The 23,548-nt window shown below is 46.9% G+C and overlaps 1 protein-coding gene and 1 non-coding gene across 16 annotated transcripts in view; one reads left to right on the top strand and one right to left on the bottom strand.

Moving 5' to 3' along the window:
* ADCK1 (aarF domain containing kinase 1) overlaps positions 1-23,548 on the bottom strand; it is a 152,060-nt gene that overhangs the window by 80,198 nt on the left and 48,314 nt on the right. For 13 of the 15 annotated variants that reach the window (XM_078335522.1, XM_035261183.3, XM_035261187.3 and 10 more), the window contains one exon: positions 12,535-12,738. The exons of the other annotated variants lie outside the window; for them this stretch is intronic. In XM_078335522.1, coding sequence (XP_078191648.1) covers positions 12,535-12,738 — 204 coding nt within the window. The remainder of the gene's footprint in view (positions 1-12,534; positions 12,739-23,548) is intronic. 15 annotated transcript variants of the gene reach the window in all.
* LOC118145201 (U4 spliceosomal RNA) lies at positions 20,583-20,723 on the top strand. The gene has a single exon (XR_004730332.1). It is a non-coding gene; the product is annotated as a U4 spliceosomal RNA (small nuclear RNA).

The raw sequence follows: 23,548 nt of genomic DNA, 5'->3' as shown, positions 1-23,548 counted from the left end.
AAGAACAAAACTTCATCTCAAAAAAAAAAAAGATTACAAACAATATCTTTAACACATCCAGCCAATGTGCACTACAAATTGTTATTTGGTAACAAATACCAAACAAACACAACTATACGTTAGTATCCACCAACACTAGTATAACCATCTTGTCTGCCTTTAACCCATCTGTGTTGCTCCATTCTTACATTGCTATAAAGAAATACCCGAGGACCAGGCGCAGTGGCTCACACCTGTAATCCTAGCACTTTGGGAGGCCAAGGCAGGCGGATCACAAGGTCAAGAGATCAAGACCAGCCTGGCCAACGTGATGAAACCCCATATCTACTAAAAATACAAAAATTAGCTGGGTGTGGTAGCACACACCTGTAGTCCCAGCTACTCAGGAGGCTGAGGAAGGAGACTCGCTTGAACCCGGAGACGGAGATTGTAGTGAGCTGAGATCACGCCACTGCACTCCAGCCTGGGCGACAAGAGCAAAATTCCCTCTCAAAAAAAAAAAAAAGAAATACCTGAGGCTGGGTAATTTTCACAGAAAAGTGGGGCAGGGTGGAGCGAACACTATGTAACCCACTACAACATCTGACTTAGGGTACATCAATTGGAGTCCTGAAACTGGGGAGCAGGGTCAGGCCCCCTTAGATGTGAAGCTGAGAAGAGGTGAGGCTAAAAACTACCAACGGCAGCTGGTTATGGAGGTAAACAGCTGTGAATGAAGCTGACCCACAAAGATAAGCTGCCGGGAGAGATACAAGAGTCCCAGAAGAGCGCCCCAAGGCCCAACTCTAGCCCAACCCTATCTATAATATAACATATCCCCTTTTTTGCCTTGGCTAATTCAAGTTGGAGTTAAGATCCTTACAACCACAGACCTAATGCACCCATCTGTTGTGGGTTGAACTGTGTCCCCCAAATATTCATATGTTGAAGTCCTGGCCCCGAGCCTAGAATGTGACCTTATTTGGAAATGGGCTCACTGCAGATGTATTAATAATTCTTAAGATGAGGTCATACTGGAGTAGCACAATCATAATCCAATGTGACTGTGTCCTTATAAAAAGGGGAAATTGGGACACAGAGCCACACACCCACAGAGAGAATACCATGTGAAGATGAGGGCAGAGATCGGGGAGATGCATCTCCAAACCAAGGGACACCCGAGATTGTCAGCAAACCCCCAGAGGCTAGGGCCGAGGCCTGGAACAGATCCTCCCTTGCAGCCTCAGAAGGAACCCACCCTGCTGGCACCTTGATCTCAGACCTCTGGCCTCCAAAACAACAAGACAATACATTTGTTGTTGAAGCCACAGGTCTGGGGCCAGCCCTAGCAAACCAATACGCTATCCAACCAAAGCTCCCTGCTGCTCCAGGCCAGTCCGTCTGCTCTCTGAGCATCGAACTACCACCTGTGGTCATCACTCAGCAGCAACTGCCAACCCTGTATGTCCTCAGAATTCCCCTCCTCAAATGTTGCTCATCCTTCAAGGACCAGTTCAAAGCCCACAACCTCCACCACCAGGAACCCTCCTCTGAACTTCCCCTGAACTTCCCATCCATCAGCCCCACAGCTGAGGACTTAACTGTTCCCCAATTACTCCTTCTGTGCACAGTTCTGTCTGTTTAGCTTTAACATTCTCTATACCTTCCCCCACCCCTCCTGCCATATGGTGGCACATGGGTAAGAGAATATCAGTTGCTCGACAAATCTGTATTCTCTAGGTGAGCAAACCAACAAGTTGTGGGTCCCAACCTTCCCGGGGTTAGTGAATGGGGCCACCGTTGGCTGAGGCCCTTCATCTGTGGGAAGTGGGTATGGAACAGTCCAGACGCACCAGCCGATCAGAGGGCTTGGGCATGACCCTACACATTGGATCCCAACAAAGGGGAAGCATCCCACATGCAGCCTGTGGACTAAGAGTGAAGTGGTGAGCACATTAGTATAATCACCGAAACCACCAGCAAGACAAAAGGCTGGCAGAAGTGCATGAAGAACCATAGGATCCTGGACTTATGAAAATATGGCTTCCTCAAAGTCCACGGGAAACCACAGGGCCCAAGGATGACGAAAGCTGCAGAGGCCCGTTGGGTGGCTCTGGCAGCAAGGCCAGCCTGATTCCTCGATGGGGTCCTGCCCTCTTTTCTGGGCACTAAGCTTAGAAACAGAACAGTCCAGGAGAAAGAGCACTGGATCAGGAATCAGGAGACCTGGGTTCTAGTCCTGTTTCTACCATTAACCAGTTGTGCCATGAAGCAAGTGACTGCCCCTCTCTGAACCTCAGTTTCCTCACCTGTGAAATGTAGGGGTCACACTAAATGACTTATAAACCCTTACAACCCACGAGTTAGTGATTCTCCCAGAAGACTTCTGTCCGAAGCAGTTGTCATGGAGCAACAGGAGGTGAACAAACATAGTCAGTATTTGTTAAACCCCAGGAAGAGCCAGGCACTAGGCAAGGTGGTGGATTCAAGATGTGGGTGCTGGTCTTACTGCCAAATTTTGTCTTCACGACAACTCTACTCGTAACTAGCACAGCTGACAGTGAACTGGCCTTCACCATTCACCAGGCGCTGCACTTTGGCTGTGTTACAGCTTTCAATCCTCACCACAGCCTTATTCATGTGAAGGCTCCCTTATCCCCCCTGTTTACACATGATGAAACCATGGCTCCGCAAGATCACAAAACTCACCCGGGATGACACAGAACATGGTGACACTGGGATGTGAGGTGCAGGACACAGGCTGGGAGCAGGGCACAGACAGGGAACAGGCCTGCAGGAGGACAGTGGTCTCAGGGAGGAGGCTGGGCCAGCTGGGGCATCAGGAGGAAGCACCAGCCAGGCCCACCTCGGCCATTGCCTTGCCTCTCCCGCATCGACGAACGGCAGGCCATCCGTCCGAGATGACAGCAATGCTTCCTGCCATCCATCTCCCACTAGTTAAATTGCAATTTTATGGCCAAAATCTCTCTCTCATAATTGATAAAAATCTTCTTTTGATGTCAGCATTATTGGGGGGGAAATGGGTTTTTTTCTTCTTCATTATGTTTTTAATACAAATGCATTTTTTATTGAGAGTTGCTGGAAAGGCAAAATGAGGCCAAGCCAGGAGGAGTGATCCCACTCCCCGGCCCCCAGTCCTCCTGTCCATGGCTTCACGGCCACCAGATCCTTCTGTTCCATCCCAAGAATACTCATCTGGTAGCCTTCTCAGGGACAGCCTGGGGAGACAAAGACGCCTGAACAAACAAAGGTAGTGCTCAGAACCAGGAGAAGCAGGTCTACATACAACCCAGAGCTTCCAGGTGGCTTCAGACACGTGACACAGGCTGGGCTGGTAGAGGGTGAGCTGACCTCAGCTGGACCCTGCCAGCATGGGAGAAAGGGGCCAGAACACTCCAGGGGGCAGGGACCCCAGGGGCTGGTGCAGTACAGGCACAGAGGTGGCTCAATAAATGCACATGAGTAAATAAGAGCAGCATGGGGAGAAGATGGATCAGCATTGGAAAGAAGGCAGCAAAGAATATGAGAGCCTGCAGAGCTGCAGGCACAGGTGGAGTCAGACCCCAGGGTAGGAGGGGCTCTCCTGCATGCTTCTGCTCTAACCATTTCCCTACTCCTACCAGCCCAGGGCATGCTGAGCCCTGGATACAGCCCATACCCGGCCCTACCAGGACACTGTAAGGGAAGCCAAAATTGGCTGCCACCTTACAAGTGAAGAGGGCTAGGAGAGTGGGTCCTAAATACAGAACCACCACCAACTCCATGACTATGGGCACCTGTGGCTTCTCACTGGCAATCTGGCCAGACTTCCACCTCTCATCCTTCATCCATGGGATTAGCCCTGCCTAGGGACCAGGGACCTAGGGACCAGAGCACATATGCCCAAGTCCCTAATCCAGAGGAAAGCTGCCAAAGGGCCTTGGGAAACTGCAGCAATTAACCCTAACCAGCTGAGCTGTTCCCCAGGGAAACTCCAAATGTGGGAGACAGAGCCCTAAAAACCCAGGCTGCTCCCTGGGAAGCCTGTGGGGATTTCTTTTTTTCTTTCTTTTTATTTTTTTGAGATGGAGTCTCACTCTGTCTGTCACCAGGCCGGAGTACAACGGCATGATTTTGGCTCATTGCAACCTCCACTTCCCAAGTTCAAGCGATTCCCCTGCCTCAGCCTCCCGAGTAGCTAGGATTATGGGCACATGCCACCACACCCCACTAATTTTCATATTTTTAGTAGAGATGGAGTTTCTCCATGTTGGCCAGGGTGGTCTTGAACTCCTGATCTCAGGTGATCCACCCACCTCAGCCTTCCAAAGTGCTGAAGCCTGTAGGGATTCCTAATAGTGGTGGGGAGAGGGCTGACCAGATAGAATGCTGGGTACTAATCAGGAAAGGAAGAGAAAGGAGGATTCTTCTAGCAAAATAGTAGAGTTGGCTGCGCACTGCGGCTCACACCTGTAATCCCAGCACTTTGGGAGGCTGAAGAGGGTGGATCACCTGAGGTCAGGAGTTCAAGAGCAGCTTGGCCAACATGGTAAAACCCCATCTCTACTAAAAAACACAAAAATTAGCTGGGCATGATGGCAGGTGCCTATAATCCCAGCTACTCCGGAGGCTGAGGCAGGAGAATCACTTGAAACCAGGCGATAGAAGTTGCAGTGAGCTGAGATCACACCACTGCACTCCAGCCTGGGCAACAAGCGCAAAACTCTGTCTCCAAAACAAACCAAAAAAAGTACAGTTATGTGCCACATAACAACATTTTGGTCAACAACGGACCACATATACAAAAGCGGTCCATTATGCTAATAATACCATATTCTTCCTGTACCTTTTCTATGGTTAGATACATAAATACTCACCATTATGTTACAGTTGCCTAGAATCAAGCCTCCCTCAGGCTTACATTCTGAAAAGAACAGGCTATACCATATACCATATATTGCAGGCCATCCCATCTAGTCTCGTGTAAGCACGCTACGATGTTCACACAGCAACAAAATCGCCGAATGATGCATTTCTCAGAACATATCACCATCACTAAGCAACATATGACCAAATATGGGACAGAGAGCTGTACCAGTTATCAGAAAGCCTAGGTGGAGACTCAGCTCTGCCAGAACCCCAGTTCCTGCTCACAGGAAGCCCACAGCAGAACACACAGAAATCATTATTAACGTTAACTGGCCCTTGCCCTGCAGCAGCCTTGCTCTAGGTGCTCCATACTCTTTAACTCATTCCATCCCCACAGCAAGCCTAGGTGGCAGGTAGTGTTATTATTCCAATTGTAGAGATCAGGAAATGGAGGGACAGGCCAGAGAGGGTAAGTAGCATGCCCAAGGCCCCAAAGCCAATGTACCCATAGGCAGTTTGGCTCCTGCCTACCTCCAAGGCTCGCTATGAAGCTCCAGGCCGTGTGAAAGCAGACCGACAGTACACATGTGCAATCCTGGCAGAGGGCCATGTGGGGAATTATGATGGTTAGCTTCACATGCCAACTGGGCTGGGCCACAGCACCCAGATATGGGCCAAGCATTACTCTGGGTGTTTCTGTGAGGGTTTTGTTTTTCTATGAAGTCTTGCTCTGTCACCCAGGCTAGAGTACAGCAGTGCGATCTTGGCTCGCTGCAACCTCTGCCTCCTGGTTCGAGGGATTACAGGTGCACACCCACACACCTGGCTAAATGTTTTTTTTGTTTTTTTTTTTTTTGAGACAGAGTCTCACACTGTTGCCTGGGCTGGAGGGCAGTGGCTCAATCTCAGCTCATGGTAACCTCTGCCTCCCGGGTTCAAGTGATTCTCCTGCCTCAGCCTCCCGACTAGATGGTATTACAGACACCCACCACCACGCCTGGCTAATTTTTTGTATTTTTATAGAGATGGGGTTTCACCGTGTTAGCCTGGCTGGTCTCTAACTCCCAACCTCAGGTGATCAGGCTGCCTCGGCCTCCCAAAGTGCTGGGATTGCAGGTGTGAGGCACCACACCCAGCCTGTATTTTTTTTAGTGGAGACAGAGGTTTCACCATGTTGCCCAGGTTGGTCTCGAACTCCTGACCTCAGGTGATCCATGTGCCTCGGTCTCCCAAAGTGCTGGAATTATAGGCATGAGCCATCACACCGAGCCATGTGAGGGTATTTTTAGGTAACATTTACAGTTTGTTTGTTTGTTTACTTTAATTTTTTTTAAATTTTTTTTAAAATAGAGATGGACTCTCACTGTAGCATCCAGGTTTGTCTCCAACTCCTGGCTCAAGCAATCCTCCCATCCCAGCCTCCCCAAGTGCTGGATTACAGGCATGAGCCACTGTGCCCAGCTAAGATTGACAGTTATATTAGTGGTCTTTGAATAAAACAGATTACTCTTCATAGCATGGGTAGGCCACATTCAGTCAGGTACGTGTCTGAATAGAACATAGACTAACCTTCCCCAAGCAAGAAGGAATTCTGCCAGCAGATAACCTTCAAACAGCCTTCAGACTTGAAGTGCACCGTTGGCTCTTCCTGGGTCTCCCAGCCTGCTGGGCCACTCACTCTGCAGATTTTGGACGTCCCAGCCTTAATAACCGTATCAGCAAATTCCTAAAAATTAATCAATCTCTCTCTCTCTACATGCACGAGCCCACACACACACACACAAAGCATGTGCACACATGCATATACACGCATGCACACACCCACACATACACATTCATATCCTATCGGTTCTATTTCTCTAGAGAGCCCTGACTTATACAGGTGTGATATCCAGCCCAGCCCTGGCCAACCTGCCAAAACCTAGGGGAAGGGATGCAAAAAGAGGGTACCTTTTCCCACTTCCCATCAAGTTCTCCAAGGGACAGCAGAAGTGCTGTGTGCCCCTCACCCACAGTCAGGCCTTCTCCTGCCTCATCTCTCTACTTCTGCCTTGTTCATGCTGGTCCTTGGGCCTATAGTGCCTTCTCTCTGCTACCACCACCAAGCTGGATCAACAGTTGATATTCTTGGAGGAAAGGCTTCTTTACCTCTTTTCTGAACATTTGCTTAAACCTTAAGCAAACAAGACAAGCCACCCTCCCGCTGCACCCACAGGGTCTTACAAAACAACTGGATATGAATTCTTCTACCTGTTGCACAATGGTATCCCTGCACCTTCTGTCTCCTTCATTCTCTTTGAAACTCCAGATAGTGCATCAAGAACACAGGGCACCTGCAACATATAGCCCTTGTCCCTACATACTATGGGGAGCTGTAAAATAAAAGTCCCCTGGGAGGGGATCAAGCAGTGAAAGACTGATAAAAACAAATTTCAGAGTACAAAAGCCAAACCACACCACCCAGACACCAATACAAGCATTGTCCCTAACAGAGGTATTTCTGTGCTCCATGCAGCACCTGGCCTCATTTCCTTCAGTTTCTCATGAGATTTCAGAGATGGAAAGAATTTTATCTGATACGACTATATTCTAGGACAGAACTGAGGACATTTTATTTTTTTCTTTTCTTCTTTTTTTTTTTTGAGACAGACTCTCACTCTGATGCCCAGGCTATAGTACAGTGGCCTGATCTCAGCTAACAGCAACCTCCATCTTCTGGGCTCAAGTGATTCTCCTGCCTCAGCCTTCTGAGTAGCTGGGATGACAGGTGCCACCACCATGCCCGGCTAATTTTTCTATTTTTGGTAGAGACAGGGTTTCACTATGTTGGCCAGGCTGGTCTCAAACTCCTGACCTCAAGTGATCCACCCACTTCAGCCTCCCAAAGTGCTGGGATTACAGGCATGAGCCCCCATGCACAGCTTGGACCATTTCTTGAAATAGGCTGTAACAAGATCTGACCTGTCTGTATGTCATGGGGCAGGTATAGACGTGTGTGCATTCACGCATGTGTGTGCATGAAGGATGACAGCACGGCATGGTTGACAGTTCTACAGATCATTCCCTAATTCCCACCATATCTCTGTCCCCAAGCTTCCCACCCACTTCAAACCTCCCCATCTACATCTTCCACCACTTTTCAAAGATGACATCATTTCCCACATTACTAAAAATGCAGGCTATTAGGCAAATTCCTTCAACTGCCCGACCACATGCCCACCCCCTCCATATATCTCAGTCTCTTCATCCTTCTTTTGATCAGGTCCCTCCCCAAGTTCTCCTCTCCCTCAGGCTCACATTCTAAAAAGAACATCCTAGGCCCTTCATAATGTGGCCTCAGCCCTAATCCTACAACCTCTGCTCCACTCTTCACCGGCTGAACGCCACATTGTAATCAGCAAGACTTCACTGTTCACCTCCGTGCTTTATGCTTTTCTGCCCCTGCACCTCCGCTGAGCCCAGCATGTTAATCAGTAATGACTCCTCCAACTTCCACCTCCTCCAATTCCCTCCATCTCTAAGGGGCTGGATCAGGGGCCACCTGCTTCAGAAAGCTTCCATCTGCCCAAGGCAACCTCTCTCCTCTGCAAGCTCCTTGGGCACTGTGTGATCATGTATTACCATGAAGAGTGAACCTCCCTGGACTGCCAAGCCTAGAATGAGGTCGTCCCCATCCCTGGCTACACCCAAGTGTCTGGCATTGTCCTCCTTCACTAAATACCAACTACACAGATAAGCAGGAGACAGAAGGAACGAAGGAAAAGGTGCTGAAGCACAGAATCACCAGCCATGAGAGACTGGGGAGCATCAGAGAACTCCTAACCCCGATGAGAAGGTGGAAGGATGGATTTGTAGTTGTAAAGAACTGTACCACGTCCTCCAACATGGAGCCAAGGGCTCAGGTGCCCAGGGTGGTCAACAGCCTCGTGGTTGAGGCCTGTGCTTGTCCATTCAGGGTGTAGAGATGTCAGCCTGGGTTCCTTCAACAGCATGGACCATGCCCAAGAGTAAGCCTCGACCTCCTGGAGGGATCGCTCCACAGGGAAGGACCTGGTCTTCATACCCATCCCTGACTTGCAAGCTCAGGCGCCATCTGCTGGCCAAGGTCAGCAATGCATCTGGATCCACAGTCCCAAGGGCAGTCAAGGGGACTAAGGCTGGGACCAGCCCTGACCCAGTCCAGACCCAGGTCGCTTTTGGGGAGGCAGAAATGACCCCACCTCCCAGAGGCTGGGCTCCTGATGGCTTCCTGGAACCTGTCTTTCAGGATATAAACCTAATACCAAATAGAGGAGAAAAGTAAGTTTTTTCCTGGTAATACTAGCTGAGAAACTTCCAAGACATGCACACAGACACACATACAACTCCTTTTTTTCCTGCCAAACAGAAGCTGTTATTTAGGGGATGGGAATCGGAGATGTGAGGTCTCATCCTGTTGCTTGTCACCAGCCTTCCCTCAGCAATGTGGCCCCCAGCACACTCCCTGCCTGGGCCAGTGCTATGCAAGGATGGTGCCCTTCATGTGCCCTCACCTCTGCACTGATGGTGCCGCTGATGTGCAGAAATTCTGACTGATCCAGAAATGAATGTGAACCGTAGGGTCCAGTAGTACTGCACTCTCAATCTTACCCCCATACCCATGCTGGGAACACCCCACAGGCTGGGCCCCACCTGCCTGGGACAGGGACAAGTCTGAGGATATAGTGACCTCTAACGCTGCTGTTGTTGGGAAGGGTCCTCAGAGGCATAAAGAACCAACAGGCTCAGGCCAGGCTGTGACACACCATCCAAGCGCCTCTCTCACCGCGCCAGCCCTCTCTAAAGTCTGACTTTCAGGAGCACTTGTGGAATCTTTGAGCTCAAGTTAACCTCAAGCCTATCCTAGCACTGAGAAGGTAGTGAGGCATGACTGACAGCTTTTTGTGTGTGTGTGTGTGTGTGAGATGAAGTCTTCCTCTTGCTGCCCAGGCTGGAGTGCAGTGGCACAATCTCGGCTCACTGCAACCTTCGCCTCCCGGGTTCAAGCGATTCTCCTGCCTCAGCCTCCCAAGTAGCTGGGATTATAGGCACCTGCCACCATGCCTGGCTAATTTTGTATTTTTAGTAGAGACAGTGTTTCACCATATTAGCCAGGCTAGTCTTGAACTCCTGACTTCAGGTGATCGGCCCGCCTCGGCCTCCCAAAGTGCTGGGATTACAGGCATGAGCCACTGCACCCAGCCAACAGCCTCTTTTAAGCCAGGGCTGAAATGGAGCTTTCTTCAGAAAGTCTTGGGGCTGGCATGGAGCTGAGGATGAGTGGGGCCCACTCAAGTATCCGGGGGACGAGACTGCTCCCAGAAAAGTGTCATGGGAAGAGCTGGAGGAGGGTGGAAATGCCAAGTGAGTGACATTCCCCGGCCTTCACACCCCCACACGCACCCAACCTTCTTCCCACATGGCTCGGCTCCCCTCCCTCCACCCACACACTGGGAAAGTGTGTCACCAGGGAACAAATGCCATCTTCCCAGGGGAAGGAGGGGGAAGAGGGCAGGGAAGACTGATCGTGTGCCTGTGGGGGCCTGGTAAGAACCCAGAGGTCCCAGAAGAAGCTCCCCAGCTGTGAGGGATGCCCCTCAGAACCGTGACTTGGACAGTAGCCCATTTTCTCGGGGGGCTAAAGAAGCATTGTGGGGCAGGAGCTACAGGGCCACTGTGCTCAGGGCTAATCAGCAGCAGGTAGAGGGGACTGGAGAAGATGCCCTGAAGAGCAAGTGACGTCCTCCAACCCCAGATATCCTTTAGCCAGCTGGGTGGGCCATCATGACTGCTGAAATCCCAAACTTCCCTCGCTCCACCCTGGCTTGGGGACAGCCACTGGCCTGCCCTTGTCCTACTCCCTCCCCAGCTCTCCAGACAAGTTGGCCTCCAAGGGTTAACCTACTGCCTCCCCCTCCAGCTTCCACCCCCAGGGAGCTACCATACACTAGCAATGATGCACTTCACACTATTATTACCGAGATTTATTTAGTTTTAATTTGGGGGTGAATCTCGTGCTACTAGAAGCTGCGGGCCAAGAGTCTTGGCAAGAGGCAAAACCACGCGTGGGATGGAACTGTGCCAATTCCGTCCTCCCCTCTGCCTGACCCTTCTCCTCCCAGTTTGCAGCCTGCTCCCCGACTCCAGCCACAGATCGGGTTTACCTTTCACTCAATGGCTCTCCCTTTTTTTTTTTTTTAGAAACCAGGTTTCACCATATTGGTCAGGCTGGTCTCGAACTCTGAACCTCATGTGATCCGCCCGCCTCGGCCTCCCAAAATGCTGGGATTACAGGCGTGAGCCATAGCATGCAGCCCGATGTCTCTTCCTTTGGTGGAAATGTTCCTCATGGCAGAGGACTCATAGAGGTTTCTATGCTCACCTCCTGTGTGATACAAGCCCTGCTCCAGACCAGGCTATCACTGAGAAGTGGGACACCTTTGGATGGAGGCTGGGTACCTGGGGCCAGCTCCACACTAAGGACCAATAATCAGGGCCAGCTCCGTGCAAAAATGGAACCACTGGTCTTTACCAAACCTCTGCCCTACTCTCCCAGCCCTGCAGCAAGTAGCTTAAGGATGCTACTTCTAGTTCATCCATTGGCTCTTTAAGCAAATCCTGGGCACCTGCTAGGTACAGTTCCAGAGTTGTACAGACAGGGTAAAAGGACTGTGGTGGTCTTCATCCTCAAAGACTACAACTTGCAGGGAAACCCTTAGACACAACTAATCAAGCCACAAGTCGCACAAGTATAGAGAGCAAAGTTCTGTAGAGCCCAGAGGAGGGATAAGATCAGTCAAGGGAGGGTCACAGAAGACTTCCTAGAAGAGCTGGGATTTGAACAGGAAACCCAGCACTTAGCACCCTGCCTGCCATTTGCTAGCTGGGTGGACAGATGGGCAGATGGTCTGAAGTCACCTGACAAGTAGAGAATAAAGACAAGACACCAGGCAGATGGTAGACCATGACACAAGCACCGAGGACTAAGAGAACACAGCGAGTTTGAGACAGATAGCACAATGGGACCAGAGCTCGGGGAAAGAACAACCATAACAGTATAGGACACAATTACTATACAAATCATAGTTAGTATTTGATGGCCCCTTCTCTACATCAGGTACTATACTAAGCACCTTCTATTCATTATCCCATCTAATCTGCACAGCAACCTTAAATGGTGAGCACCATGGTTATCCCCATTTTACAGACAAGGAAAGTGAGGTGCCAAGATCAATCATTTGTGCAAGGCCCAAGCTCTTGGCTCCAGAGACTAAACCACAATGCCACTCTGACCCACCAAACTTATAGACAGGTATGTTGAAACAGGATGGGATCGGCCCTGAAAGCCCTGCTGAGGATAAAGCTTCAATAAGGCATTAAACCTTTAGTAAGTGACAGCTATCATTAGGTTGAACCATATGAATCATATATACGTTTCAGGTTAGTAACAGTCTCATATGAACTATTTCATATGGTTGAACTGGTATGTTTCACTGAGGGCAACTGAGATGCCTTCCGAACTCTTTGATTTCAGCAGTGAGAGTGGCTGTGACATTTGGTTCTGTCACTGGTGGATCCCCAGCACCCTGGCCGAGACTGCAAGAATTCAGCCAGGGCCTTTTCTGAAGCATCCCAACCCAGGCCCATCCCCCCTGCAATGGTGAGTACCTCCTTGCCCAGATCCTCTCGGATGACCTGGCGGACCTCTTGCATGCTGCTCTGTGGCGCCTGGCTGTGCAGCACCTTCAGCGTGCTGGTGTACTCCTCTGGCAACAAGTAGTCCAGAGCCCCCAGGTGCTGGCCCACCTTGATGAAGGTGCCCCGGTTGGCACAGCAGAGCTCACAGAGACGCCTGGCAGAGCGCAGGTGCACCTGCAGGAAGACAAGCCAGGGCCAGAGAGGTGTGAGTGCAGACTGTTCCTTGATCTTGTTCCCTTCTCCCGCCCACTCTGCTTGAAAACCCTCATTACCCCACAATGTCCAGGGCAGGTGCATGCATGCACATGCGCGCGCACACACACACACACACACACACACACACGCACCCCTTCTCCCTTGCTGTCCAGCTTTCTGATACACAGGGCAGTCAACTCCAACCTCATACAGAAGCAGCCCAGAGCTTCCTATCTCCTCCTCTCCATCAAAACTTACTTGGCCCACTCCCTGGTTCCCACTCCCTGGAAGTAAGCATTCAAGGCTCTTAACCAAGTCTAACCTACTAATGATTCATTCAAGGGAAACTGAGTTAAAGTATTTGCCAGCCACCCCTCAGACATACTAATTATGTTTTGTTTGTTTGGACCTCTACGTTTTCTTTCTTTCTTTTTTTTTTTCAGAGACGGGGTCTCGCTGTGTTGCCGAAGCTGGAGTGCAGTGGCTATTCACAGGCACAATCCCACTACTGATTAGCACAATAGTTCTGACCTGCTCTGTTTCTGACCTGCTCTGTTTCCGACCTGGGCCAGTTCACCCCTCCTTAGGCAACCTGGTGACCCCCCTTTGGCAGGGGTCTCCTATTAACTGGAGGAGTCACTGTACTAGGGGGCATGAGGCACACAGAGAAGGCATCTGGGCAGGCTGACTAGGACAGAGCAGCCTAAATTCACATCCGGATGCTCACGGGTCCTTCCAGAGTTGGGAGGTGGCCCCAACTGCCCCTAGCCTGCATATCCACACTCATCCCCCAACCCAGCTGAGGGCCTTGCTACTGTGAGGGTTCTGCCTTCCCAGAGCTAAGCCTCTGAGGCAGCATGGGCACATGCAGAAGACAAGGGACCCCAGTACCCTGTGGGGACCTGGTACCAGCCTTCTACCAACTCAGTCAACCAAGAGAGTGAACCACGAGGATGGCCTTACACTCTTAGTGCCACGTAGGCCACTGATGTAATTAACTTATATGGGGGCGATAAAGTCATGTGAGGAGTTAAATAACAGTTGACAACAAAGGTGGAAGAAGCGTTCAAAGAGCCTGTATAATTAGTTACCAAGTGAACCACATGGGAAACTGTTACTTTAGAAACTAAGAAGAGGGTTTCTTTTGTTTTGTTTTCTTGTTTTTTTTAGCTCCCACATATAAGAAAGAAGATGTGATATTGGAGATAGTGAGTGGAAAAACAGATAAGAGACCAGGAAGGATGGGTGGCGGGGAGGGGGAGGATGAAGAGAAGTGGATTAAAGGTACAAACATAAAGTAAACTTGAAGGGATAAATTCAGTGTTTGATAGCAAAGGAGAATGACTGTATTTAGAAAACTGTATTGTAAGCCGGGCACAGTGGCTCACACCTGTAATCCTAGCACTTTGGGAGGCCGAGGCAGGCAGATCACAAGGTCAGGAGTTCAAGACCAGTCTGTCCAGCAAGGTGAAACCCCATCTCTACTAAAAATACGAAAATTAGCCAGGCGTGGTGGTACATGCCTGTAATCCCAGCTACTGGGGAGGCTGAGGCAGGAGAATCACTTGAACCCAGGAGGCAGAGGTTCAAGTGATTCTCCCATCCACCTACCTCCCACCATAGCAGAGGGGTTGCTTCAGACTCCAGGCACTAGCAGGTCGGCCATCCTTAAGCCCGCAGGGGCCTGCCCACTTCAAGGTCTGCTAGACTTTTTTTTTTTTTTTTTTTCTTCTTTATTTTTTGAGACAGAATCTCACTCTGTCACCCAGGCTAGAGTGCAGTGGCCCAATTTCGGCTCACTGAAACTTCTGTCTCCCAGATACAAGCAATTCTCCTGAGTAACGAATTACAGGCTCGCACCAGCACGCCTGGCTAATTTTTATGTTTTTAGTAGAAATGAGGTTTCACTATATTGGCCAGGCTGGTCTTGAACTCCTGATCTCAAGTAAGCCACCCATCTCGGCCTCCCAAAGTGCTGGGATTAAAGGTGTGAGCCACTGTGCCCGGCCAAGGGTATTTTTTTTCTTTTTTTCTTTAAACCGAGTTTTAATCTGCCTCATATTAATTAAAAGCATTGTTATATCCAGCTTGGTTTGGGGTTTGGGAGGGGGGCAATGAATAGCTAATAAGATCAACTCAGTGTTGATTAGTTAATGATTAGGCCAGGTAGAGTCAAGACCCAAGGAGGGCAACCCTTCACCCACATCTAAAGCCCCAAGAGCAGGAGTTCCAGACCCAAAGCTAGGGAGAAGGGTATCAATGTCAGACTGAATCTTGGCTCCCCATCAGAACCAGGCAATATCTTCAATGAGGGTTAGGGGCACGTGAGTGACAGAGAGGAAAGAGACCATCAGACAGACACACATACACACCCCACACACAGAGAGAAGGGCAGACATGGAAAGAGAAGGCAACAGATCCCAAACTGACCTTTATTATTCTAGTCAGAAATTTAAGCCCTAAAGGAATGAAATGTTAACAGTGGTATCTCTGGACTGTGAAATTATAAGGGTATTTTTTTCCCTATACATAGGTTTTTCTGTATTTTCCAAATTTCTTTTTTTTATTTATTTTTAATTTTTCCAAATTTCTTTTCTTTGGAGACAGAGTCTCACTCCGTCACCCAGGCTGGAGTGCAGTGGCACGATCTTGGCTCACTGTAGCCTCTGCCTCCCGGATTCAAAAATTCTCCTGACTCAGCTTCCTGAGTAGCTGGGATTACGGGGGCTCGCCACATGCCCGGCTAATTTTTGTATTTTTAGTAGAGACAGGGTTTCATCATGTTGCCCAGGCTGGTCTTGAACCCCTGAGCTCAAGTAATCCACCCAGCTTGGCCTCCCAAAGTGCTGGGATTAAAAGCATGAACCACCGCATCCAGCCTATATTTCCAATTTCTTATGAGTAATAAATAATATGTCAATAATGAGAGAAATTTTTTTATCATCCCTTTTCAGCATCTTCTGAGAATGGAAAGTCCAGCTGATTGTTTTTTTTTTTTTCAGCTTTCAATGGGCAATATTCTGCCACACAGACTGGACCAGCTTTGATCAGAAAGAATCCAGCATCTCTTTCCTAATTTGGCAGGGTCCTGTGGCACACATGTGTACTGTCCATCAGAAAAATGAAATTGTAACTCCTCATCCCCAAGAAATCAGGCCAGCACTGTCTGCAAGGTCTCTTTTCTGGATATTAACCTTTACGTTGTCATTTAGACAGCAATGAGGGGGAAAACAAGCTACAGTCTGTAAATATATTAAAAGAGTTTAACCTCAGACTAAATCGCACTCTGACCACGAATGGGATAGTTCTGTAGTTAAGAACATAGGGCTGGGTGTGGTGGCTCATGCCTGTAATCCCAGCACTTTGAGAGGCCGAGGCAGGTGGATCACCTGAGGTCAGAAGTTCGAGACCAGCCTGACCAACATGGAGAAACCCCATCTCTACTAAAAATAAAAAATTAGCTGGTTGTGGTGGTGCATGCCTGTAATCCAGCTACTCGGGAGGCTGAGACAGGAGAATCACTTGAACCCAGGAGGCAGAGGTTGTGCCGAGCCAAGATCGTGTCATTGCACTTCAGCCTGGCACAGAGAAGCTGGTGGACTTGGGCAAGTTACATAACTGTTCTCTACTTCAGTCTTCTCATCTATAAAAGTAAGATAATAATAGTACCTACACCTCACAGGGCTGCTACGTAGATTAAATGAGCTGAGGTAACACATGTGTCCACTTAGCCAGAGCTGGTGTTTCTATACTTACAACAAGGGGATTGGGATTTGTTTCAATCATGTGTGGTAAGACACACAAATACAGAAATGATTACCATGAAAGCAGAAGTCTTTGCTCACAAATCCCTAGAAATAGCATGATGGCATGCAGCGCAAGGCCACGTGGGGCAGCACCAGAATCAAAGGCAGAGGGGAAAGGAGGAAAATGTGGACAAGAGCCCTTGCTGCTATTCCCTGCGAAGGAATGGTCAAGGCAAGGTAAATAGATTAGGACTGGTTAGTTTGAATAATTTCATGGGGCCCTGGGGGATAGGAGCTGTCCCTAGTTTTCCACTACCTAATGATGGGGCAATTAGGACAGGGGAATAGTAGCTCAGACTGTAAGAGCCTGATGAAGTAGATGGCTGTGAGGTACAGGCTCTGAATTGTTGGTCTACAATATGAAAAGCAGACTCCTGTGAGCAGTGGCTCACCCTTATAATCCCAGCACTTTGGGAGGCAAACAAGGGCAGATCACCTAAGGTCAAGAGTTCAAGACAAGCCTGGCCAACATGGCAAAAATCCCATCTCTACTAAAAATACAAAAAAATTAGCCGGGCATGGTGGTGGGCGCCTGCAATCCCAGCTACTCAGAAGGCTGAGGCACAAGAATCGCTTGGACCCAGGGGTGGAAGTTGCAGTGAGCCAAGATCAAGCCACTATATTCCAGCCTGGATGACAGAGTGAGACTCCATCTAAAAAAAAAAGCACACTCCCAAGAGAGCTGCTACCTATCTCTAGGAATTAGTTGACCCTGGGAGGAGCAGTCTCTCTAATGCCAGCAAAACCTCAAGATGTCAAAGCACCAGAAAATATAGAAAATAAAAAATGGGATTAATCCAATACTCTAGCTATATTCCCTTGGGGATCTCATCCAGTATCATGCCGGTAAATACCATCCACACACTGATGACACAGAGACGTGTATCTGCTGTCCAGACCTCTCCTCTGACTGGAGCTTGCTGATTCCAACTGCTTCTGTGACATCAATTACTCCAATATCCAACAGGCTCTTCAAACTTAACTCTCCCTACTCCCACCACCACCAAACCTGTTCTTCCCACAGTCTTCCCCATCTTAGGAAATGGCAACGCTAAACTTGGAGTTTTTTAGGCCATAAATCATGATGTCAGCCTTGACATTTCATCCAAAACAGGGACTAAACTTACCTTCCCATCTGAAAACAACTGGACAACATATATAAAACAACAGTTTTCAAGACAGTGGACATTAGACAAGGAAGAACAAGTGATTCCTGAGAGACGAGAAAGAAACAAGGTGAACGTTATGATGCGCTAGTTCACTGCATTGGGACTTTCCAGGCTGACGTGGAGGGGAAGCCAGGCAGTGACCAGAAGACTCCTTGAGTTGAGGAGATGGAGCTGACAGTCCAGAAAGAGTTCAAAGGGCAGAGCAGTGAAGAGGAAAGTGTAAAAGAAAGAACACTAAAGATCTGAGAGAGCCCACGTCTTATACAGCTGAGTACTGATCAGCACATACATATCCAAAAATTGCCTGAGTCCAGGAAAGAAATCCAAAAACAGTAGGATTCATGGTACCCAACATTCACGTAGGGCCTATTTCCACCAGCCAAACCGAAAAAAATCTCAGAATCCATGGGACATTTGTTGCAATACCCAGAAAGCCTTGCATCAGTAATGGTATATATTCAAAAACAAATACTGTTCCATTCCCATCTAACAAATATTCAAAGCAAGATCTAAAAAAAAACAAATTACATCTAAGTAACTTAACAGTGTCCCAGAACAAAGCTCAAGATTAATAAGAATACAAAAATATCTACCACCCTAAAAACAGAAGCACAATGCTGGGCACAGAGGCTCTCACCTGTAATCCCAGCAATTTGGGAGGCCAAGACAGACAGATCACCTGAGCTCAGGAGTTCAAAACCAGTCTGGGCAACATGCCAAAACCCCATCTCTACAAAAAATACAACAACTAGCTAGACACAGTGGCATGCGCCTGAAGTCCCAGCTATTTGGGAGGCGGAGGCAGCCCAGGAGACAGAGGTTATAGCGAGCCAAGATATGGATGGCATAAAAGAGACAGAAAGTGAACTCTATCAAACTTTTAGATATCAAAAATGTAATGCAGGAGATGAAAAGCACAAAAGATTAATGGCAGATCAGACATTGCAGGGGGAAAAAAAAACATTAAAAACATTGGGCCAGGCATGGTGTCTCACATCCGTAATCCCAGCACTTCAGGAGGCTAAGGGGGATGATTGCCTGAGCCAGAGATTTTGAGACCAGCTTGGGCAACATGGCAAGATCCTGTCTCTAAAAAAATAAAATAAAATATAAAAAAAATTATTGGGCTGAGCACAGTGGCTCACGCCAGTAATCCCAACACTTTGGGAGGCCAAGGCAGGTGGATCAACTGAGGGTAGAATTTCAAGACCAGCCTGACCAACATGGTGGTGAAACCCTGCTCTTCTAAATACAAAAAATCAGCCGGGATGGTGGTGCACATCTGTAATCCCAGCTCTTCAGGAGACTGAGGCAGGAGGATCGCTTGAACCCAGAAGCCAGAGGTTGCAATGAGCCTAGATTGTGCCATTGCACTCCAGCCTGGGCAACAAGAGCAAAACTTCTTCTCAGAATAAAAACAAAAGATTAGTGACCATGAAAACCTGGCAATAGAATCTATATGAAACACATAGAAGTAAAAATAATTTTTTTACTGAAAAGAACATCAGTGAACTGTGGAACAAATTCAACCAATCTAGCAAATATGTAGTTGAAGACCCCAAAGGAGAAGAGATGTGGTGCAATATATATATATATATATATATATATATATATATATATATATATGATATATTTAAAGATATAATGGCTGAAATTTTTTCAAATTTGATTTTTTTTTTTTTTTTGAGATCGTCTCACTCTGTTGCCCAGGCTGGAGTACAATAGTTCAATCTCGGCTCACTGCAACCTCCACCTCCTGGGTTCAAGCAATTTTCCTGTCTCAGTATCCCAAGTAGCTGGAATTACAGGCGCCCACCACTGCATTTAGCTAATTTTTGTATTTTAGTAGAGACAGGGTTTCACCATGTTGGCCAGGCTGGTCTTGAACTCTTGACCTCAGGTGATCTGCCAGCTCTGGCCTCCCAAAGTGCTGGGATTACAGGCATGAGCCAGACACCATGCCCAGCACATTTAATTTTTTTTTTGAAACAGAGTCTCACTTTGTTGCTCAGACTGGAGTGCAGTGGTGTGATCTCAGCTCACTGCAACCTCTGTCTCCCCATTTCAAACTATTCTCCTGCCTCACCCTCCTGAGTAGCTGCAATTACAGGTGCACAGCACCATGCCCAGCTAATTTTTGTATTTCTAGTAAAGACGGCATTTCACCTTGTTGGTCAGGCTGGTTTTGAACTCCTGACCTTGTGATCCACCTGCCTCAGCCTCCCAAAGTGCTGGGATTACAGGCATGAGCCACCACACCCAGCCAAATTTAATTTTTTTTAATGTATAAACTAATAAATCCAAGGACCTCAACAAGGCCCAAGCACAAGCAACATGAAGAAAGCTACATAATTTTTTAAACAATTTATACAGAGAAAAAAGATACAGACAAAAGAATAAAGACAAAAATGACAGCAGATTTTTCACTGGAAACAATACAAGCAGAAGTTAGTATATAGCTACATCTCTGAAAACAAAGAATTCTATACCCAGCAAAGAAAATCTTCCAAAAATAAAGGTAAAAAAGCTTTTGCAGACATAGGAAAACTAATAGATTTCATTTCCTGTACTACAAGAGATGTTAAAGAATCTTCATCCAGCAGAAGAAAAATGAAACAGATAAAGATATGCATCTATATAAGGGAACAAAGAGACCAGAAATAGCAACTTTATGAGCAAATACACAAGAATTTTTTTTTATAGTTTGTCTCTTTAAAAGATAAATGACCTGAGTAGGCAAAAAAAAAAAAAAAGATAAATAATTGCTTAAGCAAAAACAATAACAATGTAATGTGGTGTTTATAACACAAAAGCATGTATTACATCAATAGCATAAAACTTGAGAAGAAGCTTTGTGCAGTGGCAGTATCGTAGCCAATGAGGTTTATCCAAGGCGCAATTATTGCTAATTGAAAACTTTTCCCAATACCCTGACATGACGACTTGAAATATAGTCGGTGTTGGCAATTTTTGGCAGTCTCTACGGGGACTGAATCATTTAAATTAAAAAAAAAACAAAAAAACCTTGAGAAGAAATGGAAGTATACGATTTTAAGGTTCTTATACTCTGTGAAGTACTATAATATCACTTAAATATAGACAAGATATATACTATAAACTAAAGCAGTCATTAAAATAACAAAAAGAATTGTAATTCATAAGCCAAAAAAGGAGGTAAAATACAACCATGAAAAATACTCAATTCAAAAGTAGGCATAAGAAAGGAAACAAGAATAGGGCAAATAAGACAAATAGAAAACACATAGCTAGATCAAAGACATAAATCCAACCTTATCAATTATCCCTAAACACCCTACTTAACAGTGAGGTTGTCAAACTCATCTTAAAAAGAACCTAATATGGCCAGGCATGGTAGCTCACACTTTTAATCCTAGCCCTTTGAGCAGCCAAGGCAGGAGGATTACCTGAGGTCAGGAGTTCGAGACCAGCCTGGGCAACATGGTGAACTCTGAACTCTACTAAAAATACAAAAATTAGCCAGGCATAGTGGCAGGAATCTATAATCCTAGCTGCCCAGGAGGGTGAGGCAGGAGAATCACTTGAACCTGGGGGGCGGAGGTTGCAGGGAGCCAAGATGGTACCACTTCACTCCAGACTAGGCGAAATGGCGAAACTCTGTCTTAAAAAAAAAAAAAAGAACCAAATATATGCTGCCTACAAGAAATGATCTTCAAATATAAAAATACAAATAGGTTAAATGTATTGAGTTGGTGTAAAAGTAATTGCTGTTTTCATTAAAAGTAATGGGAAAAACAGTGATTATTTTGCACCAACCTAATAGAAGGATGCAAAAAGATATATCATGCCAATGCTAATCAAAAGAAAGCTGAAACAGCTACATTATAGCAGACAACATTTATTTCAGAGAAAGATTATCACAGATGAAGAAAATCATTTCATAACAATAAAGGGATCAATTCATTAAGAGGACATACCATCCTAAACATTTATGTATCCAATAACAGAGCTTCAAAATACATGTAGAAAAAAAAGCTAATGGCACTGCAGAGAGAAACCAAAAAATCCACATTATAGGCAGATTCCAATATCTGTCTCAATACATGGTATGACAGATAGAAAATGAGTAAGGATATAAAAGACTTAAACACGATCAACTAATTGGCATTTATAGAACTGGCATTTATAGAACACTCTGTCCAACAACAGCAGAACATACATTATTTTCAAGTATAAAAGGAACATTTACCAAGAGAGACCATATTCTTTTGTTTGCTTTTTCAGACAAGGTTTTACTGTGTCTCCTAGCCTAAAGTATAGTGACACCATCATTGTTTACTACAGCCTTGAACTCTTGGCCTCAAGGGATTTTCCTGTTTTGGTCTCCCCAGTAGCTGGGACTACAGGCAAACACCACCACACCCAGATAATTTTTTAATATGTTTTTGTAGAGTTGGGGTCTCACTATGCTGCCCAGACTGGCCTCAATCTCATGGCCTCAAGTGATCGTCCTGTGTGAGCCTCTCAAAGCACTGGGATTACAGGCATGAGCTACCACACACAGCCAACAGACCACATTCTGTGTCATAAAGCAAATCTCAATAAATGTAAAAGGATCAAAATATATAAAATATATTCTCTGACCACAGTGGAACCAAAATACAAATCAATAACAACAAAACCTCTGGAAAATTCCCAAATAGTTGAAAACTAAGGCTGAGCTCAGTGGTTCATGCCTGTAATCCTAGCACTTAGGGAGGCTGAGGCAGGAGGATCACTTGAGGCCAGGAGTTCAAGACCAGCCTGGGCACATAGTGAGAGCCCATCTTTACAAAACATAAAAATGAAAAACATTAGCAAGGCATAGTGACATATGCCTGTAGCCCAGATACCCGAATAGCTGAGAGGTGAGAGCACTGCCTGAGCCCAGGAGGTCAAGGTTGTAGTGAGCCATCATCATGCCACTGCACTCCAGCCTCGACAACAAAGTGAGACTGTCTCAAAAAAAAAGGAAAGAAACTAAATAACACAGTTCTAAAGAACTCATGGGGCAAAGAATCAAAAGTAAATTAGAGGCCAGGTGTGGTGGTTCATGCCTATAATCCCAACACTTTGGGAGGCTGAGGTGGTTGTATCATGAGGTCAAGAGTTCAAGACCAGCCTGGCCAACATGGTGAAACCCCATCTCCACTAAAAATACAAAAATTAGTCCAGCATGATGGTGCACACCTGTAATCACAGCTATTTGGGAGGCTGAAGCAGGAGAATCATTTCAACCTGGGAGGCAGAGGTTGCAGTGAGCTGAGACCACGCCACTGCACTCCAGCCTGGGTGAAAGAGTGAGACTCCATCTCATGCTTTCAAAACCCAGAAGGCAGAGGTTGCAGTGAGCTGAGATTGCACCACTGTACTCCAGCCTGGGCAGCAAAGCAAAACTCCATCTCGAATAAATAATTAATTAATTAATAATCAATTAAAATAAAATGCATGAAACCTTTCACACACGTTATCTCACCTGACCCAGGTGAGAGCCCTTGAGATGAGTAATATCATTCTCCTCATTGCACAGATGTAAGAACTTGGGCTCCAAAAAGTTAGAAGTCTTGCCACGGTTACTTAGCCAGTAAATAGTAGATTCACGGTTTGAAACATTGTCTTCTCATTGTAAAACATCTGTCTTTCTCTAGACTCTGCCACCCATCCACACCGTTACACATTCCTCATGAATTAGAAGAAAAACATCCAGGATGGGCACAGTGGCTCATGCCTGTAATCCCAGCACTTTGATAGGCCAAGATGGGAGGACTGCTTGAGGCCAGGAGTTCGAGACCAGCC

This window comes from Callithrix jacchus, chromosome 8, assembly GCF_049354715.1.
Source record: "Callithrix jacchus isolate 240 chromosome 8, calJac240_pri, whole genome shotgun sequence".
Lineage (NCBI taxonomy): Eukaryota > Metazoa > Chordata > Mammalia > Primates > Cebidae > Callithrix > Callithrix jacchus.
The sequence above is the reverse complement of the archived record's forward strand: the minus strand, read 5'-3'. Positions and strand labels throughout refer to the sequence as shown.